The sequence below is a fragment of the Ctenopharyngodon idella genome, chromosome 16 (genome assembly GCF_019924925.1).
Source record: "Ctenopharyngodon idella isolate HZGC_01 chromosome 16, HZGC01, whole genome shotgun sequence".
Classification (NCBI taxonomy): Eukaryota; Metazoa; Chordata; class Actinopteri; order Cypriniformes; family Xenocyprididae; genus Ctenopharyngodon; species Ctenopharyngodon idella.
In genome coordinates, this window is record NC_067235.1 from 24,097,729 (window position 1) to 24,119,334 (window position 21,606).

Genomic DNA, 21,606 nt, shown 5'->3' on the forward strand with positions numbered 1-21,606 from the left:
GATTTTTGCCCCGATTTACAGTCTGGACAAGTTGACGCTAGTTTCCGAAAGTCAGAGCCAGTCTGCAGATTTGAGTTGACAGATTTCACAGAAAATCGTGTAGTGTATGATGATCACAGACTCAGATTTTTTAGCTTCAAAGTTTAATTCCATCCAGTCGGAGTGTCAAACATGTTTGATATTTTGAAGTTTTGTGAATCACGTACTGTTGAGTAGGTACTACATTTGAATTTAAATTTACTTCACGACTGTTGAAAAAGTACGTATTATATACAAATGCATGTAGTATGAATTCAGAAGTACTACATCCACCATGTTGTTACTGTCACATGACCTACCAGTGTCAGTTACGTCCCTTTAACTCCATTCACAAATCTTCTCCTGTGGACTCATGGGATAGTAAAGTGTCCATCGTGGAAGTAGTAAGTCATCCGGGTACTTTTCGCCCACTGTTTTTCGAATACTATGAATTCGGACATACTACTCTGTTCGCATACTGTTTTTCACGTACTATATAGTAGAGAAGTATTCGATTTCGGACGCAGTGCTTCTTATCATTTGTCATGTGTCTCCTAGCAACAAGGCACGTGTTTCTGTGTGAGTTTGTTGTGTTTGTTATGACTTGAAAGTGTGTGATTCTCAGTCCTCACTCAGGCCCCGTTTACACTAGTGGAAACGCCAGCACTGTTTTAAAACAAAAACGATCCTTGTCTACACTGGCGTTTCCATAGCGTTTCAGAAACAATCTCCGTCTATACTACACGACTGAAAACACGTCACATGACCATTCATGCACACTGGGTATGCGCGTGTAAGTGTAAACAGTTGCGTCTTGCAAATGTAGGTAGCTGCAGTATTAAAAAAATGAAGACTTTAACTGCACAATGGCTGCTAAAAATGACAACAAAGCCAGCAAAGATTGCAGTTCAGTCTCCATGTTATTGTTTACACGGTCGTCAAGGATACGCAGAGCGAATGTGGGCAGCCATGCCATCATTTTCAAAAGTCTTTGTTTTGGTCTGTTTATACTGAAACGCAACCCCAGCATTTTTAAACTAAAACAGGTCTGCAGCGTTTTCGAAAGTCTCCGTTTTCGAGGTTCGAAAACGCCGGCGTAGTGTAAATGACTGGCATAACCATAGGAAAACTTACGCGTTTTAAAACGAAAAAGCACTAGTGTAAACAGGGCCTTAGCATATGATGCCTAGTTTTTAAAATCTGTTTTAAAAGTTGTGTAGTGTAAGACAGACTGCCAAACTCGACCGCAGGATGGACTGTCATATCATTATGTTCAATGATATGGAAATAAACCAAACAATACATTATCCTGAAGCCATATCATGTAATTGATAGACAGCCTTAGTAATGTGATTTTTTTATCAAATAAAAAATATTCACTACAGCTGAAAAGTTTGGGGTCATTAAGTTTATGCTCACCAAGTCTGCATTTACAGTATTTGATAAAAAAATACAGTAAAAGCAGTAATATTGTGATTAAAAATGACTGTTTTTTTTTATTTAGTCCTGTGATGGAATAAATCTGAATTTTCAGCATCATTACTCCAGTCTTCAGTGTCACATGATCCTTCAGAAATCCTTCTAATATGCTGATTTGGTGCCTAAGAAACATTTCTGTGAAAATGTTGATTTACTATGCAGTATTTTTGTGAAAACAGGAAAGAACAGCATTTATTTTAAATAATAATAATAATAAAAAAAATTTTTGATAGTTTTGAAATGGCCACCACTTTGCACAAAATCTATTATTACTACATGAATGCCTCATTTTATTATTTCTGTCTGGATAAACAAACTCCACCTTCTGATTTACAAGGTCGCAGGACATGTTCCTGCATCAACAAACTTTGTTGTTCCTGGTGCAACATTCCACAACCCTTCAAATCAGTGGGCTCTGATTGGTTGGTAGGAATGGTGTTCCAGGAATAACAAAGAAAGCTGATCCAGGAACGTGTCCTGCTTGTGTAAATCACACTGAGCATAAAGAAATCAATGTCAAAGCCCCTTCTCTTGAGTATGTGCACTAGTAGTGCTGTTTGCTATAGTAGAAAAGATTTTACTCAGCATTCAGTGTGCGTTAGTAAAGGGTTCTACTTATTTAACCATGTAACAAAGACAGATAGCATGCCACTTTGCCCATTAAACATTACTAATGGCTGTGCATTACCTCTGCTCTACTGTGTGGCATCAATTCAGCACGTTCTCGTGTCTCCAAATCCATGGCTGCCGGATGAAAAACCTGCCACCTATATTACGCCACCTTCAGCACAAGCACTCTCTGCTGGGAGTCTGCGCCAATCACACTCAGCCTAATCTCATCACCGCTTATTCTGTGGCCAACTGCAGTTGGTGCAGAGAGGCAGTGATAAGCCTCAGGCATTTACTTGAAAAGAAAATGAAAAACTCCCTCTCTTTCTCCCTTCTCTCCACACGAACCATCTCTATGGACAGTTTTGTGCCTGGCGAGAGCATTTTGCTCAGAAGGACATTTAATAAAATTCCTGGAAATATGATAAAACCCTACGCATGAGAAGCACCTATCTAGCAATCTGGAATTCAAACTAAAGATTACAGACTACCAGCTGAAACAATGTGTCTTCCGCAAACCTTTTCCTGACAGCCACGAGCAAAGGAACTATGTAATCCTCAGCTGAGATATGGAGACTGGAGTTTCTACTTAACGTTGATTATAAACTGTCACTCTCATTCACCCCAGGAGGAAAACATCAACATGTGGATTATCCTCACCCCAATCTGCACGTTCACAGGCAGATAATCCACCAAAGACACTTCCAATATCCTCTGCCGTCTGATGCACACCGTGCATGGGGATCATGTGTTGAATGTTAGCATTGGGCTGCAGGCAAAAAGCTGTCTGCTAAAACTCCTTTAGACCCTCTTCAGCAGCTCCTAAGATGACAGGCTGTCAGGTTAGGTGATCTGTAACATTTGTGTGTTGTGTATATGTTTGAATGCTTTAATGAGTCCGTGTGTAAGGTGCCTGAGAGGATCAGGAAAGGAGACCCTTTGAAGCCTAGAGGATGTGAGTGTATGAGAGGGAGGAGAGGAGATTTGGAACCGGATATTGCAGGAAGGTGCAGTAAGAAGCTTTCGGGGAAGCTTTCATCCACACAGAAGCAGTTTCTCCTGCTGTACACACATACACACAGACTAAAAGATGCTGTTTTTTTCTTCTTCTTTTTTTCCGAGTACGGGAGACTGGGGTGTAACAGTTATATTCAGTCATGTTCTGTTTTGGCTATGTTTCATTAGCTATGTTTCCATCACCCTGTTTTTATGCACATTTTGAAGTACCACATAAGAAATGAGTGATGGAAATGGCCAACTTGGAAAAAAAAAAAAAAAATCCCTTAATTCGCAAAAATGTTTTTACGCTCGCTTGAGGTGGTTTTTGACTTGTGCGAAAAAGAGTTAATGCAAATAATGGGAGACAGAAACGCATTTGCCGAATAAATTCTGACAATTGTGTTTTGGTTCTGTTTTCCCTGATTTCCTGTTTGAACTATAGTTTCCCAGTGTGTTTGATTTATGATCCCATTCACCTGTTGTCTCATTAATTATCTCATTAGCTTTTTAGTTTGTTCTGTGTATTTAAGCCCTAAGTTTGAGTTAGTTCCCTGTCTGGTATTGTTTGTGTTAACGCGAGTTTGCTACTTCTTAAGCTTCTGTTGTTTCCTAAGTGTTTAATAAATAGTATTTTATTTATTCCTGGTCCATTTCCTGATCAACCTGTGACATGGGGAGTGTTGTAACATATTTAGTTTCAACATCTGTTACCTAGTGTTTTTGCGCTCTGTGTCTCAAACTTTAATATAATATATCCAAATAATAGGTTAGAAATTTACAAATGTACAACTTCTTAACTGTGTAAATCAATGTCAAATACATTTTGCAGTTAAAACCTACCCCACCACTAGAATGGTTTGCAACATTAAAAAAACAAAAAATATTTTTTACAGTAATATATATATATATATGAATGTATTTGTTTTATGTAGTAATGTAGTAATTTATAATGTAGACTATTTATTGAATTATACAATTGATTACATAAGTTTAAATTATGTTGGTGTTTCCTGTATGTCATGTGATCAGTTAAAACCTACCCCACCACCAGAATGGTTTGCAACATTAAAAAAAAACATTAAAAAAAACCCCCAAAAAATATATTTTTTACAGTAATATTGTCACGATTGCTGGTTGCAGGACAAACGAATATAATCAGGATCTTGATGCAGCAGTGTTCTTTATTTAAACAAACTCAAAAACTCCAAATACTAGGAACAGAACAACCAAACATTCAATTGACGTGGACAGACAGAGAACTGAAGGAAACACAGGGTTTAAATGCACAGCAAACAAAGGAAACTTAACCAGATAATTAATAAGAAACACCTGAATTCAATCTGTAACCAAGGGAACCAAATAATGGCGGGAAAACTGAACAAAGGAGGACATGTGACAAATGACAAAACAAACAGAGAGTCCAAAACAGATGCAACTCTGACATTACTCCCCCCTCCCGGAAGGCGCGGCCTCGCGCCAGAGAGAGTCCAACCAGGGAGGGGGGGCGGGCACCCTGGAGGTCGTGAGCAGGTGTGGACAGGTAGGATGCCTCCAGGGTGGCACCGGCAGTTTAGGGCGCCATGGCGGGTCGGGAGCTTCGGGGCGGATTCTGGAGCGGGTTTGTGGAATGGAGCGGGCTCTGGTTCTGAGTCTGGAACGAGCTCGTGGAATGGAGCTGGCTCTGGTGCTGAGTCTGGAGCGGGCTCTGGTGCTGAGTCTGGAGTTGACTCGTGGGCTGGAGCGGGCTCTGGTGCTGAGTCTTGAGCTGACTCGTGGGCTGGAGCGGGCTCTGGTGCTGAGTCTGGAGCTGACTCGGGGACAGGAGCGGAATCTGGAGCTGACTCGGGGACAGGAGCGGAGTCTGGAGCTGACTCGGGGACTGGAGCGGAGTCTGGAGCGGACTCGGGGACTGGAGCGGAACATGGACTCTGGTCAGGGATGATACTTGGCTCTGACCAGAAGTCGATTAGCCAGAATTCCTCCATTAGCTCTATAGAGGGATTAGGCATGGCGGCCATTTTGGCTGAGGGCTCATTTTCGGCGGCGGACATTTTGGCTGAGGGCTCAGGCGTGGCGGTGACCATCTTGATCTCTGGACTGAGGATGTGGATGGTTTTGGGTCCTGCAGATGGACGGAGGCAGGCTGATTTCAGCGCTGACCTGACTGATGTAATTGCTGGGTCTGCCACTTTGGCCCACAGGTCAGTGATGTTAGAGACCCATTTACATGTTCTGGGAAACACAGGAGGGCAGAAATGGACCGATCCATTGGAGCGGTATGTGGAGAGTACCGGCTTGGGGTGAGCTGGTGAGGCCACGTGTGTTTTTGATGGGGCTGGACGAGGAAGATACTTTTCTTTCTTAACTTCTTCAACTTCAAAATTAGAACCATTTAAATAGAGAATAAGATTAATAGACTCAACTAGAGAGAAATAACAAGCAGGTTCGCTATAGCGAATAGTATCCTCATCCAGACCCAAGTGAAAACACACAATGAGAGAGGCGTCAGGCCAGCTCACCCGATGGGAGAGCTCGAGAAACTCCTCCACATACCTCTCCAAAGGACGACCATTCTGCCTCAAGCCCCACAGACGGTCCTCAGCCAAGATGGTGTTTTCAGCTGCAAGATCCATATCCCTTTTGGTCTGTCCTTCTGTCACGGTTGCTGGTTGCAGCACAAACGAATATAATCAGGATCTTGATGCAGCAGTGTTCTTTATTTAAACAAACTCAAAAACTCCAAATACTAGGAACCAAATAATGGCGGGAAAACTGAACAAAGTAGGACATGTGACAAATGACAAAACAAACAGAGAGTCCAAAACAGATGTAACCTTGACAAATATATATATATAATTTTGTTGCCGTTTACTGTACGTCATGTGATTTGTGCACTCGCAGAAAAGTCTGTAAAAAATTAGGCCCAATGTACTGTGTACTGAATTTTCAATATTGATTTTCCACAGGGATTTTATCTGTATTTTGAACTATGCATTGTGTTTGTTTTAGGGTTATAGAAAATGTCCGTAAACTTAACGATAATGTCCTGTCAGAAAAATTGCCAGTGCACACCTCACAGTGTGTGTATGTGTGAGAGAAAGAGAGAGTGAGAGATTGTGATGTCAATATATCTAGTAATAGATCACATTAGTTATATAAGCACTATATTTCTATGCAGTTTTTTTTTTTTATCAAAAGAAGATATTGACTTGCTGGTAGATGCAGAGAGCCCCTAGCAAAGATTCTATTATTGTCTTATCAGATACTCGCAATGCGGCTTCGAGTAATGACTGGAACATCTAAAGTGGCTGTTTACATAACAGAACAGCTCTCAATACCCTCAGGCTTTTAAAAGTTCATGAAGAATCGTACAAATTCCTCCATCTGCTGCAAATGAAGTTTTGTGCAATTATTTGTCTGAGTTTATTCCCTTGTCCCTTTATAACTGTTATCCATTCATTCATTTCAGGCTGCTGACTCACCGCTTTTGGCTGAGAAAGCAGATACCACTTTTTCCTTTTCCATTTAAAAAAAAAAAAACACTTTCTGAATGTGAAGCCACACAGGAATCGTTCACAGAAGGACAAATGAACTGTTTGTGCAGCGTTAAAAATACATTCTCTTTATCTTCTCCCAGAGCCGCCCCCCACCCCCACACTGCTAAATGCCCTGAGGATAGACCTTACACTCACACACTCACACACTCGCACACGTCCCTCAGCTATTTTTTAAACATTAAGCAGCCTGCTGCGCTTTTTAGAGAAACACAGACATGACTAGGCTTGGACTCCTTCAGATCGGATTGAATCCTTCCTCTGCACCCCCCTGTGACTATGGGTTATGAAATATGGATTATCTCCAAGCTCATATCTGTAGGTCTCTACCGCTCGAAATCCACCTCAGCCATGGGAGTCTAGCAGGGGATTCCCTCCAGATTCTGCTTTCAGTCTCTAGTGGAACTGTTCAAAAAAGTCCTCTTGACACTTCCCCCTAATATTTGCCCCCCACCCCCACTTTTTTTTCTTTCTTCTTTCTCTTGTACTCTGTCTCATATTGTAGCTTTAACCCTTGTGTTATGTTGAAATTGACTTTTAAGCTTAGGGTCACAGGATCACAGGATATATGTGTTACAGGGTTACCATCATTCAGAAATCAATTGAGAATTTCAATTCAGGTTTTGAATTTGAGTTTCAATTTAAGGAAGTAGAATTAAAAAGAATCAATATAACACATTTTAACTAAAAAAAGCAACATTTGCCAATACAAACTAAGATTTGGCTTGACAAAACCCTGTTCAAAAATAAATTTGAAGCTTTATCAGACAGACAAACAGATAGATAGATAGATCTTTTAGACCCCTAAACACAACATGAGGGTTAAATCCATATCTTTGCTTCTCTTGTTCTTTACGCTGGCTGTAATCGCTATCTCATGCCTCACCTCTTCCTTTCCCTCCTCTTTTTACTGAAGTGAGGACAGCTGGTTGATTTGCATAGCTCTCTAGGAAAGGTTTTGTGGCTCTTAAAGATTAATTAAATCAAACCACTCATCCATGTTTGGTGCAAGTCAATGCATACAGTACACACACACACACACACACACACACACACACACACACACATGCACGCAAACACAAACACTAAGTGACTGGGGATTCTGTGGGTTGTGAAATATACAGGATTGTTCCTCAGGACCTGGGAGCATGGCCAGGCTGCGTTTTTCTAGTCCGATATGTGAACCGGCTGGCTTGGGGTCACACCAAACTGCCTAAAACCATCAAACTCACAGCATGCATATTTTACACCGTCAACTATACATAACTCTGTCTAATGAAACCCTCTTGCTGCCTGCAGGAAGAGTTCAACAGCATCTTTCATTGCTTTTGCAGGTCCCTCAAATGAATTAACATCTTTCTTGGGAGGTACCTGTCAGTTCAGTTCACAGACCTACATTATTTTGCTGTTCAGTATTGAGTTGTCAATTTAAAAGGTATAAAAATGTCCTACAACACCAAAATAATATTAAACTGTAAAATTTCATATATATAATGTATATACAGTATCTTAATTATATATTATAATATATTACAACACAATATATTCCTATATATGGTTCTCGTGCATGAGCACCAAAGCTCAGTTTGTCTAACTATTAGGCCACAGCTCAAATTTACAAATGAATCTATTTTAAAAGTCAGACATAATGATGTATTACTATGGTATCTGTCATAAAATAGCATTATTTATTACATTTTACACAAAGATGAGTAATCTCAACCTATTACACTAAAAAAAAAAAAACATTTTGGTCACAATTAATTAAACAGAAACAAGAATGACATGCTAATTTCTCGGTGACAAAGTACTGATGTGAAACACTCAGCTGAAAATCTCATGATTGATTATAGAATATTACGGATGTTCGTGCTGAGCTGGCATCATTCATCTCTGACTCATTGACTTTGACTAACAGGAACAGACACATCTGCACGATGAACAAGTGTGCAGTCATCTGTGGTTTCATCGGAGCCATGTTTGCACGGAGATGAGATTCATCGCAACAACATGTGTAATTACTTTCCACCCTCTCTCTCTGTCTGTCTTTGGTGTAACTGTCACTGAGCAGAGAGTTGAGAGTGAGTCACATCTCTCTTTCCCTTTTTCTGCATGTCCCACACTTTCTCACATTGGCTTTCATGTAATTGTACATATGAAATGTTTCATTAGTGTGTAGTTTTATATGTTTAAAATTTGGAACTCTAATGAAGAAGTATTTGGCTTATGATGACTAAGACACATAAAGTTTTTGGATGAAGACAGTTTAATCAATCTGTGGGCTGTTCATTGTTAGAAGCCCAGTTTGTCAAACAGCACCCAGGATGATATGATGGCCCAGAATTAGCGCCACACACAGAGTGTTATCTGCTGCTTGAAATGCCAGGGAACATGTTTAATCTCAGATGCCACACAGATGGGCACCAGACTCCAGTCTGAGATCCTGAGAACCAGTCAGCACATCCTCAGCTTTCTCCTCCTCTTTACTTCATCTACTCCTCCTATCAATCTCGCCTTTAATTTACTTTTTGCTAATTGCTAACTTTGCTAACTAATTTTTACTTTTTGGTTTCTCTTGATTGATCTGATCTGATCTCTTTTCTTTTTTCTTTAATTATTAATTATTTAATTATTTAATAATTTAAAGATATTATGACTTTACAAATTCTATAGACCACTAGGATACAAATTTTCTTAGTAACAAGTAACATGTCATAATAATGGCAGATATCATTAACAACCAAACTTTTACATTGTTCAGTATTATGTGATTCATCTTGTGCTGTGTATGAGACATAAAGTATATATCTGTATATATACACTATCGTTTAAAGTTTGGGGTTGTTTATATTTCTTATGTTTTTATGTACTTCTTATGCTCACCAAGGATGCATTTATTTGATCAAAAATAGAGTAAAAACAGTATTGTGAAATATTATTACAATTTAAAATAACTGTTTTCTATTTTAATATATTTTAAAAGTTATTTATTCCTGTGATGGCAAAGCTGAATTTTCAACCATTACTCCAGACTTTAGTGTCACATGATCCTTCAGAAATCATTCTAATCATTCTAGAAATCATTCTAATATTTATTATTATCAATGTTGAAAACAGTTGTGGTGTTTAATTTTTTTTTTTTTTTTTGTAAATTGTTACATTTTTTTCCCATTATTCTTTGCTTAATAGAAAGTTCAAAAGAACAGCATTTATTTGCATTATAAATGTCTTTACTCATAATTTTGATCAATTGAATGCATCCTTGCTGAATAAAAGTAATTATTTCTTTAAATTAAATTTGCTTTGTTGTATTGACAAGTTTATTATAATAGAAAAGGTGCATTACTTGTGTTCCTGAAAGTTTTTAGAACTTCAGAATAATAAGTAAAACAAAAAATCTGCAATAATTATGACAATTTCCCCTGTGTCTTGTGTGTTTGTGTTCAAGGACACTTATTTTGATATTCTGTTGACTTAATGTTTGAACGTATGCCAGAAGTGAACGACGTATGTCAGAAGTGAACCGGCGAATTGGGATATCTCAAGAGAGCCCTATCACCTTTGAGTGTAACTAAACGAGCCAATGGACATTGGCGTGTGAGCTTTGCACCGCCCCTGCGAGTGGGTATAAATGCGGAAGCGGGTGCGCTCGCACTTTGTCTTTCGCTTCGGAGCCAAGCACTTGTGTTCCTGTTGCTACAAAAAGATTGCCTTACTGTGTAAAGTCAAGTCTTTGGGAGCCTCTTTGTTGGAGAGTGTTGGTGGAACAGCACTTTACAGCAGCGGCCGCAAGCTCATACACAGCTCTCAACTGCTGTTTTCACAGCAAGCTTTGATTGTTGCTGCTCAGGTCTGCGATTTGGGCCGGTTTTCTCTGTGTGTGCTGATTGTAGGCGATCAGTGTGTACCTACAATCGCACTGTGGCTGATCCCCTGTGTGCTTCAGCACCATACAAAGAGTGAGTTTTTTCCCCCTTCTAAAAGAGCTTCACGGATGGACACTGCGTCTTTTTTTTAAGTTGTCATTCCGTCCGTTACTGGATGTGGTTATTCCCTGGCCCCTGCTGACGGTCACAATCACTGTGTCACATGTCTGGGCGTTCAGCATGCTGAGGCAGCTTTTGTGGATAGTTCATGTTCTCATTGTGGGAACATGACTATCGCAGTGATCTAGACTCACATTCCTTGGTTCTCAGGGAGTGGGGGTCACCTCCCCTATGCCCCATTCCGCTGTTTTCTCTGGTTCAGTCCAGGGGAGCGGTGGCGCGCCGTGTAGGAAGGGTGATCTGAGGATTACGGTTAGGGCTTCCCTTCCGAGACCTTCTCCGTGGGCCCCTAATGATTGGTTTCTTCCCGGAGGTGCATAAGGAGGTGATTAGATCGTGGAAGACGCCTTTCAGTGTCCGAAGCCGGTCAGGTTCCTCCTCCGCCTTCACCTCCCTGAATAGCGGGGTGGCTAAGGGGTACGGGGGGATCCCCCCAGTTGAGCGCGCCGTTGCGATGCAGTTGTGTCCGATGGCCACCAGCTCACGGGGTGACCCGCGTCTCCCATCCTGGGCCTGCAAGTTCTCCTCCAATCTAACGGAGAAGGCTTACAGAGCCTGCAGACAGGCCGCCTCTGCCCTGCATGCTATGGCGTTGCAGCAGGTCTATCAGCCCCGGAGGGACGCATACTTTCATGTCTCGATTTTGCCTCGACAAAGACCCTTTCTACGGTTTGTGTTCGAGGGTCGGGCATATCAAAAATACAAAGTCCTACCCTTCGGGTTGGCCCTCTCGCCCTGCATCTTTACCAAGGTTGCGGAGGCGGCCATTGTTCCCCTCAAGGAACAGGGCGTTTGCATTCTCAATTATCTCAATGACTGGCTCATTCTAGCTCACTCGCGAGAGCGACTATGCGAACACAGAGATCTGGTGTTAGCTCACCTCAGCCGGTTGGGTCTTCGGGTCAACTGGGACAAGAGCAAACTCGCCCCTGGGCAGAGGATCTCTTATCTCGGTATGGAACTGGACTCGGTCAGCCAGATAGCGCGCCTCACCGAGGAGCGTGTCCAGTCAGTGTTGAACTGCCTGAGTTCACTCAAGAGCAGGACGGCGGCCCCACTGAAATTGTTTCAGAGGCTCCTGGGGCATATGGCATCCGCAGCCACAGTCACGCCGCTCGGACTGCTTCATATGAGGCCGCTTCAGCACTGGCTTCACGGCAGAGTCCTGAGATGGGCGTGGCAACGCAGCACATTCCGTGTGTCCATCACACCGAGCTGTCGTAGTACCCTCACTCAGTGGTCGGACCCTTCTTTCCTGCGGGCGGGAGTTCCCCTGGAACAAGTGTCCAGGCATGCTGTGGTCTCCACAGATGCTTCCACCACCAGGTGGGGAGCCACGTACAACGGGCATGCAGTCTCAGGTCTGTGGACGGGGCCTCAACTGCAGTGGCATATCAATTGCCTCGAGTTGCTAGCAGTAGGCCTTGCAATGGGCTGCTTCAAACAGCTGCTATTAGGCAAGCACGTGCTGGTCCGTATGGACAGCACTGCGACTGTTGCGTACATCAACCGGTCTACGCTCCCGTCGCATGTCGCAACTCACCCGCCATCTCCTCTTATGGAGTCAGAAGCATCTGAGGTCGCTTCGTGCCATTCAAATCCCAGGCGTGCTCAACCGTGCAGTCGATGAGCTCTCACGGCAGCCTCCGCTTCCGGGAGAATGGAGACTCCATCCCCAGGTGGTCCAGCTGATTTGGCACCATTTCGGGGCCGCACAGGTAGCCTGTTTGCCTCTCCGGACACAGCCTATTGCCAGTTGTTTTACTCCCTGACCGAGGGCACTCTCGGCATAGACGCACTGGCACACAGCTGGGCCCAGGACCTTTGCAAGTATGCGTTTCCCCCAGTGAGCCTGCTCGCACAGCTGTTGTGCAAAGTCAGGGAGGACGAGGAGCAGGTCCTGTTAGTGGCACCCTATTGGCCCACTCGGACCTGGTTTCCAGAACTCATGCTCCTCGCAACAGCACCTCCTTGGCCCATTCCTTTGAGGAAGGACCTTCTGACTCAGAGATGGGGCACCCTATGGCACCCGCATCCGGACCTTTGGAAACTTCATGTCTGGTCCCTGGACGGGACGTGGAGGTTCTAGGTGATCTACCCCAGTCGGTTGTAGACACCATCACTTCTGCAAGAGCTCCTTCTACGAGGAATCTCTATGCTCTGAAATGGAACCTGTTCGTCGAGTGTTGTTCCTCTCACCGAGAGGACCCCTGAACATGTTCGATCAGGTCAGTGCTTTCCTTCCTGCAAGAAGGGTTGGAGCGAAGGCTGTCTCCCTCCACCCTTAAGGTGTATGTTGCCACCATTGCTGCACATCACAACACAGTTGATGGTAAGTCCCTAGGGAAGCATGACCTGATTGTCAGGTTCCTGAGGGGGGCGAGGAGACTGAATCCGCCTCGCCCTCCCTCTATACCCTCTTGGGACCTGTCCCTGGTACTTACAGCTCTCCGGGGACCTCCCTTCGAGCCTTTGCAGTCAGTTGAGTTAAAAGCACTGTCCCTTAAGACAGTACTCCTGGTTGCATTGGCCTCCATCAAGAGGAAAGGGGACGCATTTTCGGTCGACAAATCGTGCCTAGAGTTCGGGCCCGGTGATACTCACATTACTCTGAGACCCCGGCCCGGATATGAGCCCAAGGTTCCTACCACTCCCTTTAGAGACCACCTAGTGAACCTGCAAGCGCTGCCCTCGGAGGAGGCAGACCCAGCCCTGGCTTTGCTCTGTCCCGTCCGCGCTTTGCGCCTGTATGTGGACAGAACGTGAAGCTTCAGGACCTCAGACCAGCTCTTCGTCTGTTACGGAGGCCAGCAGAAGGGAAAGGCTGTCTCCAAGCAGAGGATGGCCCACTGGAGACTTATCAGTCCCAAGGCGTGCCTTACCCGCTCGGGTTGAGAGCTCACTCCACTAGGGGAGTTGATTCTTCCTGGGCGCTGGCGCACGGCGCCTCGCTGACAAATATATATAGAGCTGCGGGCTGGGTGACACCCAACACGTTCGCTAGATTCTATAGCCTTCATGTAGAACCGGTATCTTCCTGTGTACTCGCCCCAACCGGCCATTAGCACGAAGTGCCCGTTCTAAGTGTCGGCTTGCAACGCCACTCCCGCCCCCTGGGCCGGATACATGCGTCCATTGCTCCACCCCGTCCGGTGAACCCTGTTGAGTTCCTCCACCACCCCCTGCGGCTCGGACATTGCGGAGTGTCTGTTGCTAGGCCAAACACTCGTCTCTGACGCTGGTGCTTGGCTGGGTGCCATATGCTGTGACCCCTACGGTGGTCCCATATGTGCATTCTCCACGGTAACCTCCCTACGGTGAGCCCGTGTCTTTCCCTTGGCAGAGTCCGCTCTGCCGTCCCTGCCACTCGTGTCTCCCCCAGTTGGCTGGGCCAGTCCATATGTGTATTCCCACGTAATGCCCCTCTCCTGGTGGGTTGTGGTCTCCACAGCATCCCCTACGGGCTTGCTTTCCCAGTGTTATCCAAGTCTTACTGAATGGGTCAGACGTACGTCCCGTTGCCACAGTTTCTATGCCTCCGCTGAGTGCAGGTTACATGCTCGTCTCCTCAGCGCACCCGCTTCCGCATTTATACCCGCTCGCTGGGGCGGTGCACGAGATGCAAAGCTCGCACGCCAATGTCCATTGGCTCGTTTAGTTACACGCGAAGGTAATAGGGCTCTCTTGCGATATCCCAATTCGTCGGTTCACTTCTGATGTACGTCTCCGTTCCCTCCTTCAGGGAACGATGGTTACATACGTAACCGAGACGTTCCCTTTCAGTCGGTCACGTTCAACATTACCCTTGTTAGTCACCATAGTGTTTAATCAGTTTCACCTGTGCCTTTTTATCCTCTTGCTTGCCTGTATATATATATATATATATATAAACTTGTAAAGACGACAACAAGCATCAACTAAAGACTCAAACACGGGGGTATATATATATATACATATACATATATACCCCATGTTTGAGTCTTTAGTTGATGCTTGTTGTTGTCTTTACAAGTTTTGGTAAAGCTGTTGTGGTTTTGTTCCCCATTGGATTTTGTCATCTCTCTAGTTTGAATTATTGTCTTCTCTGCTTGTATCTATGTTTCATGTTTGGATTATTGTCACCTACCATACCTGTTTGGATTCTCTTCATCTGCCTTCCCTGTTTGGATTACCTTTGTTTTTGTGTTTATTTAATAAAGACTGCTTGCATTAGATCCTTGCCTCTCCTCGGCCCTGCGTGAGCGTGACAAATTAAGTAAATTAAGAGAATCTTTAGTTACCAACATTATATGCTAAGAATAATCTGGAGACTGTTTGCAAAAACAAAAATTTAAACTACTTTAATAAAAGCATGTTTCTATGCATAACATCATCTACAGAGACACTTTGTCGAAGGTAGTAATGGCTTTATATACTGTAGGGAAAAAGCTGAATCACTGTTCCAAACAAGTTTACCTGTTTATGTGCGTGGTCATATGAGTTGATGTGGTTGTCAAACTCCTGATGTTTATGGTACTGCTTGTCGCATAGTTCACAATAGAAGTTAGCCTTCAAATCCCCCAGGGCTTTTGCAATGGCTTTCTCTTTCTTAGCATAGTCCTAAGAGAGAGAGAAAGAGAGAGAGAGAGAGAGAGAGAGAGAGAGAGAGAGAGAGAGCATTGGTTAGGCATGTAGATGTTCATGCTATAATTTAATTAGACAACCACACTTGACAATCACACAGTCCATTTCTTAGAATAATAAATTATTTAACTGATTGTTTAAAACCACAAAAGAAAAAAATTGTATATGAACGGTACATAAAATCATTTAAAGATTTTTTTACAGGTTGTCTTAGCTTAGCTGAATTTGAGCATCATAAATGTCCTTGACAGGCTAAAATTACCTGATGAAACCAAACAACCTACCCATCACAGAATTGTTTTTAATGGGAATATTTTGCTGTAATTACTAGTTTTGCACCAACAACAGTTATAAAAAGATGCTTGAATATTAGCATAGCAGGGTAACTATGACAACGTGGTCATGAGTTCATATTAGTTGCAGGATGAATTAACAAACTGAACTGCTCGCTGTGATAATGCAAAGAACTAGAGCTACTGTAACTGTTCTTAACCACTTAAAAGTCATTTTAACACAGGAGAAACTCAGCGTGGGCCTTGCTTTGTTCTTATACATCATTTTTTTAACATTACACATTTACCCATAATTTTCTGTGAATGTCACTCTTCTATTATTTTTTACATCAAATATGTCCAGAATGATTTGTGAACCATTAAAAACATTGAGGTCTCAGAATTAATATTCAAAACATGCACATTTACACACACATATAACTTCAACTCTTCAGTTTCTGCAATTATTAAAGTTGTTTCATCTCAGATATGAGATTGATGACATCACCATGTAACATTCACTAATAACATGCTCAGGTGTGCAAACACCCCCCTCCTCCTCCTCCCCTTTAAAGAGCGGATTCCAGATGCTCCTCAATAAACAGAAACATAAGTCCAGGAGGGAGGTGGAGTGGAGGTGGAATAGGGGGAGGGATGGAGGGCCAAGCCAGCGTGGTGAAACAGGAGACTGAGGAGGGTCAGAGAGCCAGGGTGGAGCCGGCAGGGAAGGTGACCAGGGTGGAGCTGGAAGAGAAGGTAGCCAGGGTGGAACCGGCATGGCAGGTGGCCAGGGTGGAACCGGCAGGGCAGCTGGCCAGGGCGGAGCCAGCAGAGCAGGTGGTCAGGGTGGAACCGGCAGGGCAGTTGGCCAGGGCGAAGCAAGCAGGGCAGGTGGTCAGGGTGGAACCGGCAGGGCAGGTGACCAGGGTGGAGCTGGAAGAGCAGGCGGCCAGGTTGGAGCCAGCAGAGCAGGTGGCCAGGGTGGAACCGCCAGGGCAGGTGGCCAGGGCAGAGCCAGCAGAGCATGTGGCCAGGGTGGAACCGCCAGGGCAGGTGGCTAAGGTGTTGCCGACAGTGCAGGTGGCCAGGGTGGAGCTGACAGGACTGAAGACCATCTAAGTGGGGCTGGAGACCACCACAGCAGAGCAGACGGGATTGAGGATACCCACAGCAGAGCAGAAGACCACCACAACATAGCAGACTGGATAGAAGATCTCCACGGCGGAGCAGGTGACCACCATGGCGAAACAGGAGGAGCTGGTGACCACCATGGCGGAGCAGGGGGAACTAAAACAAAGGACACAGAAAGGTTAGGGTTGGCTTCTGGGGCCGTGTCAAGACAGGCAGAAGGTTCAGTAATGGCCTCCATGGTCATAGCAGGACAGGCTGGGAGTTCAAGGGCGACCTCCATGGTCATGTCAGGGCAGACAGAGAGTTCACTGACGACCTCCGTGTCCATGTCAAGGTAGACAGGAAGTTCATGGATGCCCTCTGTGGTTGTGTCAGGGCAAACAAAGGGTTCACTGATGACCTCCGTGGTCATGTCAAAGCGAACAGAGTGTTATTGAGTGGACACTGCTGCCTTGTGAGGAGCTGGAGAAGTGTGTATGGCCCACACACACAAGATGGCCACAACCTACACAGGAAATGCACTCAATGGTAGAAGGGTCTCAGAGACCACTGGACTTAGGACTATCTAGCTGGGGATGCTGACGTTAGTGGTGGTTCTGCCACACTGGAAATCAGCTGCAAAAGCCTATGGATAGTTTTCCTTAGGTCCGGAATGTCAATCATAATGGTTACATGTTCTGGCATGGCGGCCATGACGGCTGGAGATTCTGGCGTGGTGGCCATTACGACTTGAGACTCTGGCTTGGCGGCTATGACGGCTGGAGACTCTGGCGTGGTAGCCATGATGACTGGGGACTCTAGCGTGACAGGTACATTTTGAATATCGTGATCATCCTCCATGACAACCACAGTAAAAGCTGACCTGCTCAACTGCAATGCCAAGTTGATATAAAATCCTAGAGTCCAACTAGGCGTATCCATGTATGTGACGAGGCTTTCAAAACGGATGCAGGAAAAACGGAGGTGTATAATCTCACTCTCCAAATAAGCGTCCTGTTGAGTCACGGCGCAGAACTCCTCCATCGAACAAGGAAAACTTAAACCTAAATATTTGGACATACCGTTTGAATACTGTATGAATACTTCTGGCATTTTCATCACCGGTTTTGATGTTATTGTCATGTGTCACGTTAAGAGAGATGCAAAAGGCAATTTGAAATCATATTTGAGCAGTCACAACGTCCAGACTGAGACGCATCAGTAAAAATCTAATTGGAATCCATTTTTCAAATCACCTCCAAATGTGGTTTGAATCATAGTTGAAAAAAATCAGATGTCATGTTTTTTTTTTTTTTTTTTTTTGCTATCCAGACTTTCAAAAGCCCATCTGGATAAAAATCTGGATATGCAAAAGAAAATCTGATTTTTGCTGGCAGTCTGAACATAGCTTTAGTATGATTTATAAGCTGTTTTCCTTGTGGTGACCAAAAAAATGTCCCCACAAGGACAAGTATTTTGGATATTGCCATCTTTGTGGGGACATTTTGTCCTCATAATGTAGGGTTTACCAGGACCACACACAGTACAGACCTAAACTCTTCCTCTAGGGATGTCATCTCTTTCTTTGTTGCAAACTTCACATGAGATTCAGCTAGCCGGTAACTTCAAAGGCTCCTGCGATTAATTCAGTATCAAAAGTCTGCTTATACAGACCTCAGGGACTGACATCAACCATACAAACACACTGTGCAGACTGCTCCGGTACAACCATAAGCAAAGCATCTCTCTGGAGCATCATTACCAGAGCTTTCCCATTATGACAGCACAGCTCAACATTTACTACAGGAAAACAAGGTGGGAAAAGGTCACCGTGTAGCAGTTCTTTAACACTACACTCTTATTACTTTTGAAGGAGCGTCTGATCAAGGACACACTGTTGAGATGGTGTGGATTATAAAAGGATAGTTTCTATGCAGCATAGCACTGGAACAATTTAGTAAAGCTCATTAACAAGTTTCATAGAGAAAGTTGAAGTAATTGTGACAATAATACTGATTATGTGCCTTCATTATTGGCCAGAGGGCCTCTGCATCACATGGCCCAGTGGTGCGTGGGAGCGGATCCTGAATGAGGTGGATGTGATGCAGTTAATAGGCCATCAGGGACTTTGAGGCAGTCTTTTCTACAGTTTCCATCCATGGGCAGAGACAGTGTGAGATGTCAAAATAAAAGAACACCATGATGGACTGCTACCACTCACACTTGGTATCTTAAAGAGAATTTGAGGTCAATAAATCAATAAATGAGTACCATACCCAAGACCTTGCAGTCTACGTCCTTATGTACAGTACAAACTCTAACGGATAAAGCACAACACAGCAATAAAAACACAAGCACTAAAATAATACCTCTCACAAGTTTGGGGTCACTAAGATTTTTTTTTTTTTTTTAGAAATTAGACATTAATATGGTTAATCACCAATTAAGGATGCAGTAAAGTGACAGTAAAGACATGTATAAAGTTACAAAAATGAAAATCTATTTCAAATAAATGCTGTTCTTTTGAACTTTCTATTCATCAAAGAATCCTGAAAAAAATTTATTTTGGTTTCCACAACTGTTTTCAACATTGATAATAATAGGAAATCCTTCTGTGTAGCTGTTTTAAACAAATGTGTCTTATGTAAAAAAAACCCTAAAAACGTGTCCAGTCGTGCTTCAGTGAATTTGAAACCAGCCTAATTAACCAGGGCTTGCAGTTAACTAGTCATTCAGGCAACCCACCAGCAAGTCGATTTTTAAAATATGTTGTTTTGTTTTACATCCCTACAAATGATATGGACCCCCAGGGCTTTACAACTCATTTCCAAAATTCATCACCCCCACAAAATGTAACCCTAAATTTAGTCTCACAGATGTGTGGCGGAGTGAAACGATAGAGCGCGAGAGCTGAGAAGAGCCACTCTGTACATCTGTCATTTTAACACGCGCCCCATCCCTGAGACTCAAAACAACAGATGTTAACTCTTAATTGCTTTTGGATGTGTTTTGCATCAGAATTAGTTACACGTGTTTTGCACTTACTCACCACCCACGCCAGACAGGCCCAGTTGTAGGGCTGCAAAAGGCAGAACATTGGCTGAATGATCTGGCAACCACCTGCCCTCTGCCACAAACACAGCATCATGTTCCCAGAATGCATCAGGAGTTTCATTAGCTTGAACAAGTTCAATGACATTATTTACATTCAACAGCAAAGATTAAATCTTAACAAATAATCAAAGTGTAAAGTTACCTCAAGTTTAATTTTGCAGTCAGTAGACACCTTGACCCTGTCCCAAAAGACCTTGCGATACACCTCAGAATTCACACTTTGCTGTAAAATGTTGGAAAGTAGCACCTAATATGCATCAGTAGTATCATTTATGCTAAAAGTATCCATGTATGCATGCCATAACACTACATGTGTCTGCTTTACTGCTGAATCTACTATTGCAAATGCAAGTGTTTTGTAACAGCACACGCAAACAAATTGATGGAGCATTTGTAGGTTATCTTCTTAATGCTGCTGTCTGGGGAGCTACAAAACACTCCCTTACAAATGTAAGCAATTTAAATGTGCACTCTCAGTCATTTAGTCTCTCATTCTTTCACATAGTCTCTGTTTCACTCTCATTTAATTCGTACCGCAGTTTAAAAACGGAATATGATCTATTATTTTACTTGTTCGAAAGCTAATCATGTCCTTTTTCAATTGACAAACAACTGAAAACAGCAAGTTATAAATACTATAACCTAATCTACACTCTAACCCTAACAAAAATATGCATATATACAGTGCTTCCGGAAAGTATTCACAGCGCTTCACTTTTCCTACATTTTGTTATGTTACAGCCTTATTCCAAAATGGATTAAATTCATTATTTTCCTCAAAATTCTACAAACAATACTCCATAATGACAACATGAAAGAAGTTTGTTTGAAATCTTAGCAAATTTATTTGTATTAATTCATTCATTCATTCATTTATTTGTATTCATATGTATTCACAGCCTTTGCTCAATACTCTGTTGTAGCACCTTTGGCACCAATTACAGCCTCAAGTCTTTTTGAGTATGATGCTACAAGCTTGGCACACCTATTTTTGGGCAGTTTCTCCCATTCTTCTTTGCAGGACCTCTCAAGCTCCATCAGGTTGGATGGGAAGCGTTGGTGCACAGCCATTTTCAGATCTCTCCAGAGAAGTTCAATTGGGTTCAAGTCTGGGATCTGGCTGGGCCACTCAAGGACATTTACAGAGTTGTTCCGTAGCGATTCCTTTGTTATCTTGTGCTTAGGGTCGTTGTCCTGTTGGAAGATGAACCTTCGCCCCAGTCTGAGGTCCAGAGCGCTCTGGAGCAGGTTTTTATCAAGGATGTCTCTGTACATTGCTGCATTCATCTTTCCCTCGATTCTGACTAGTCTCCCAATCCCTTCTGCTGAAAAACATCCCCACAGCATGATGCTGCCACCACCATGCTTCACTGTAGGGATGGTATTGGCCAGGTGATGAGCGGTGCCTGGTTTTCTCCAGACATGACGCTTGCTATTCAGGACAAATTGTTCAATCTTTGTTTCATCAGACCAGAGAATTTTGTTTCTCATGGTCTGAGAGTCCTTCAGGTGCCTTCTGGCAAACTCCAGGTGGGCTGTCATGTGCCTTTTACTGAGGAGTGGCTTCCGTCTGGCCACTCTACCATATAGGCCTGATTGGTGGAGTGCTGCAGAGATGGTTTTTCTTCTGGAAGGTTCTCCTCTCTCCACAGAGAAATGCTGGAGCTCTGTCAGAGTGACCATTGGGTTCTTGGTCACCTCCCTGACTAAGGCTCTTCTCCCCCGATTGCTCAGTTTGGCCAGGTGGCCCGCTCGTCTTGGTGGTTCCAAACTTCTTCCATT

The 21,606-nt window shown here is 43.5% G+C and overlaps 1 protein-coding gene across 2 annotated transcripts in view; it reads right to left on the minus strand.

The window, feature by feature from the left end:
• Window positions 1-21,606, minus strand: part of LOC127497581 (zinc finger protein 804B) — a 104,847-nt gene that overhangs the window by 12,981 nt on the left and 70,260 nt on the right. For both annotated transcript variants that reach the window (XM_051866121.1, XM_051866120.1), the window contains exon 2: window positions 15,161-15,304. In XM_051866121.1, the coding sequence (XP_051722081.1) occupies window positions 15,161-15,304 (144 nt within the window). The remainder of the gene's footprint in view (window positions 1-15,160; window positions 15,305-21,606) is intronic.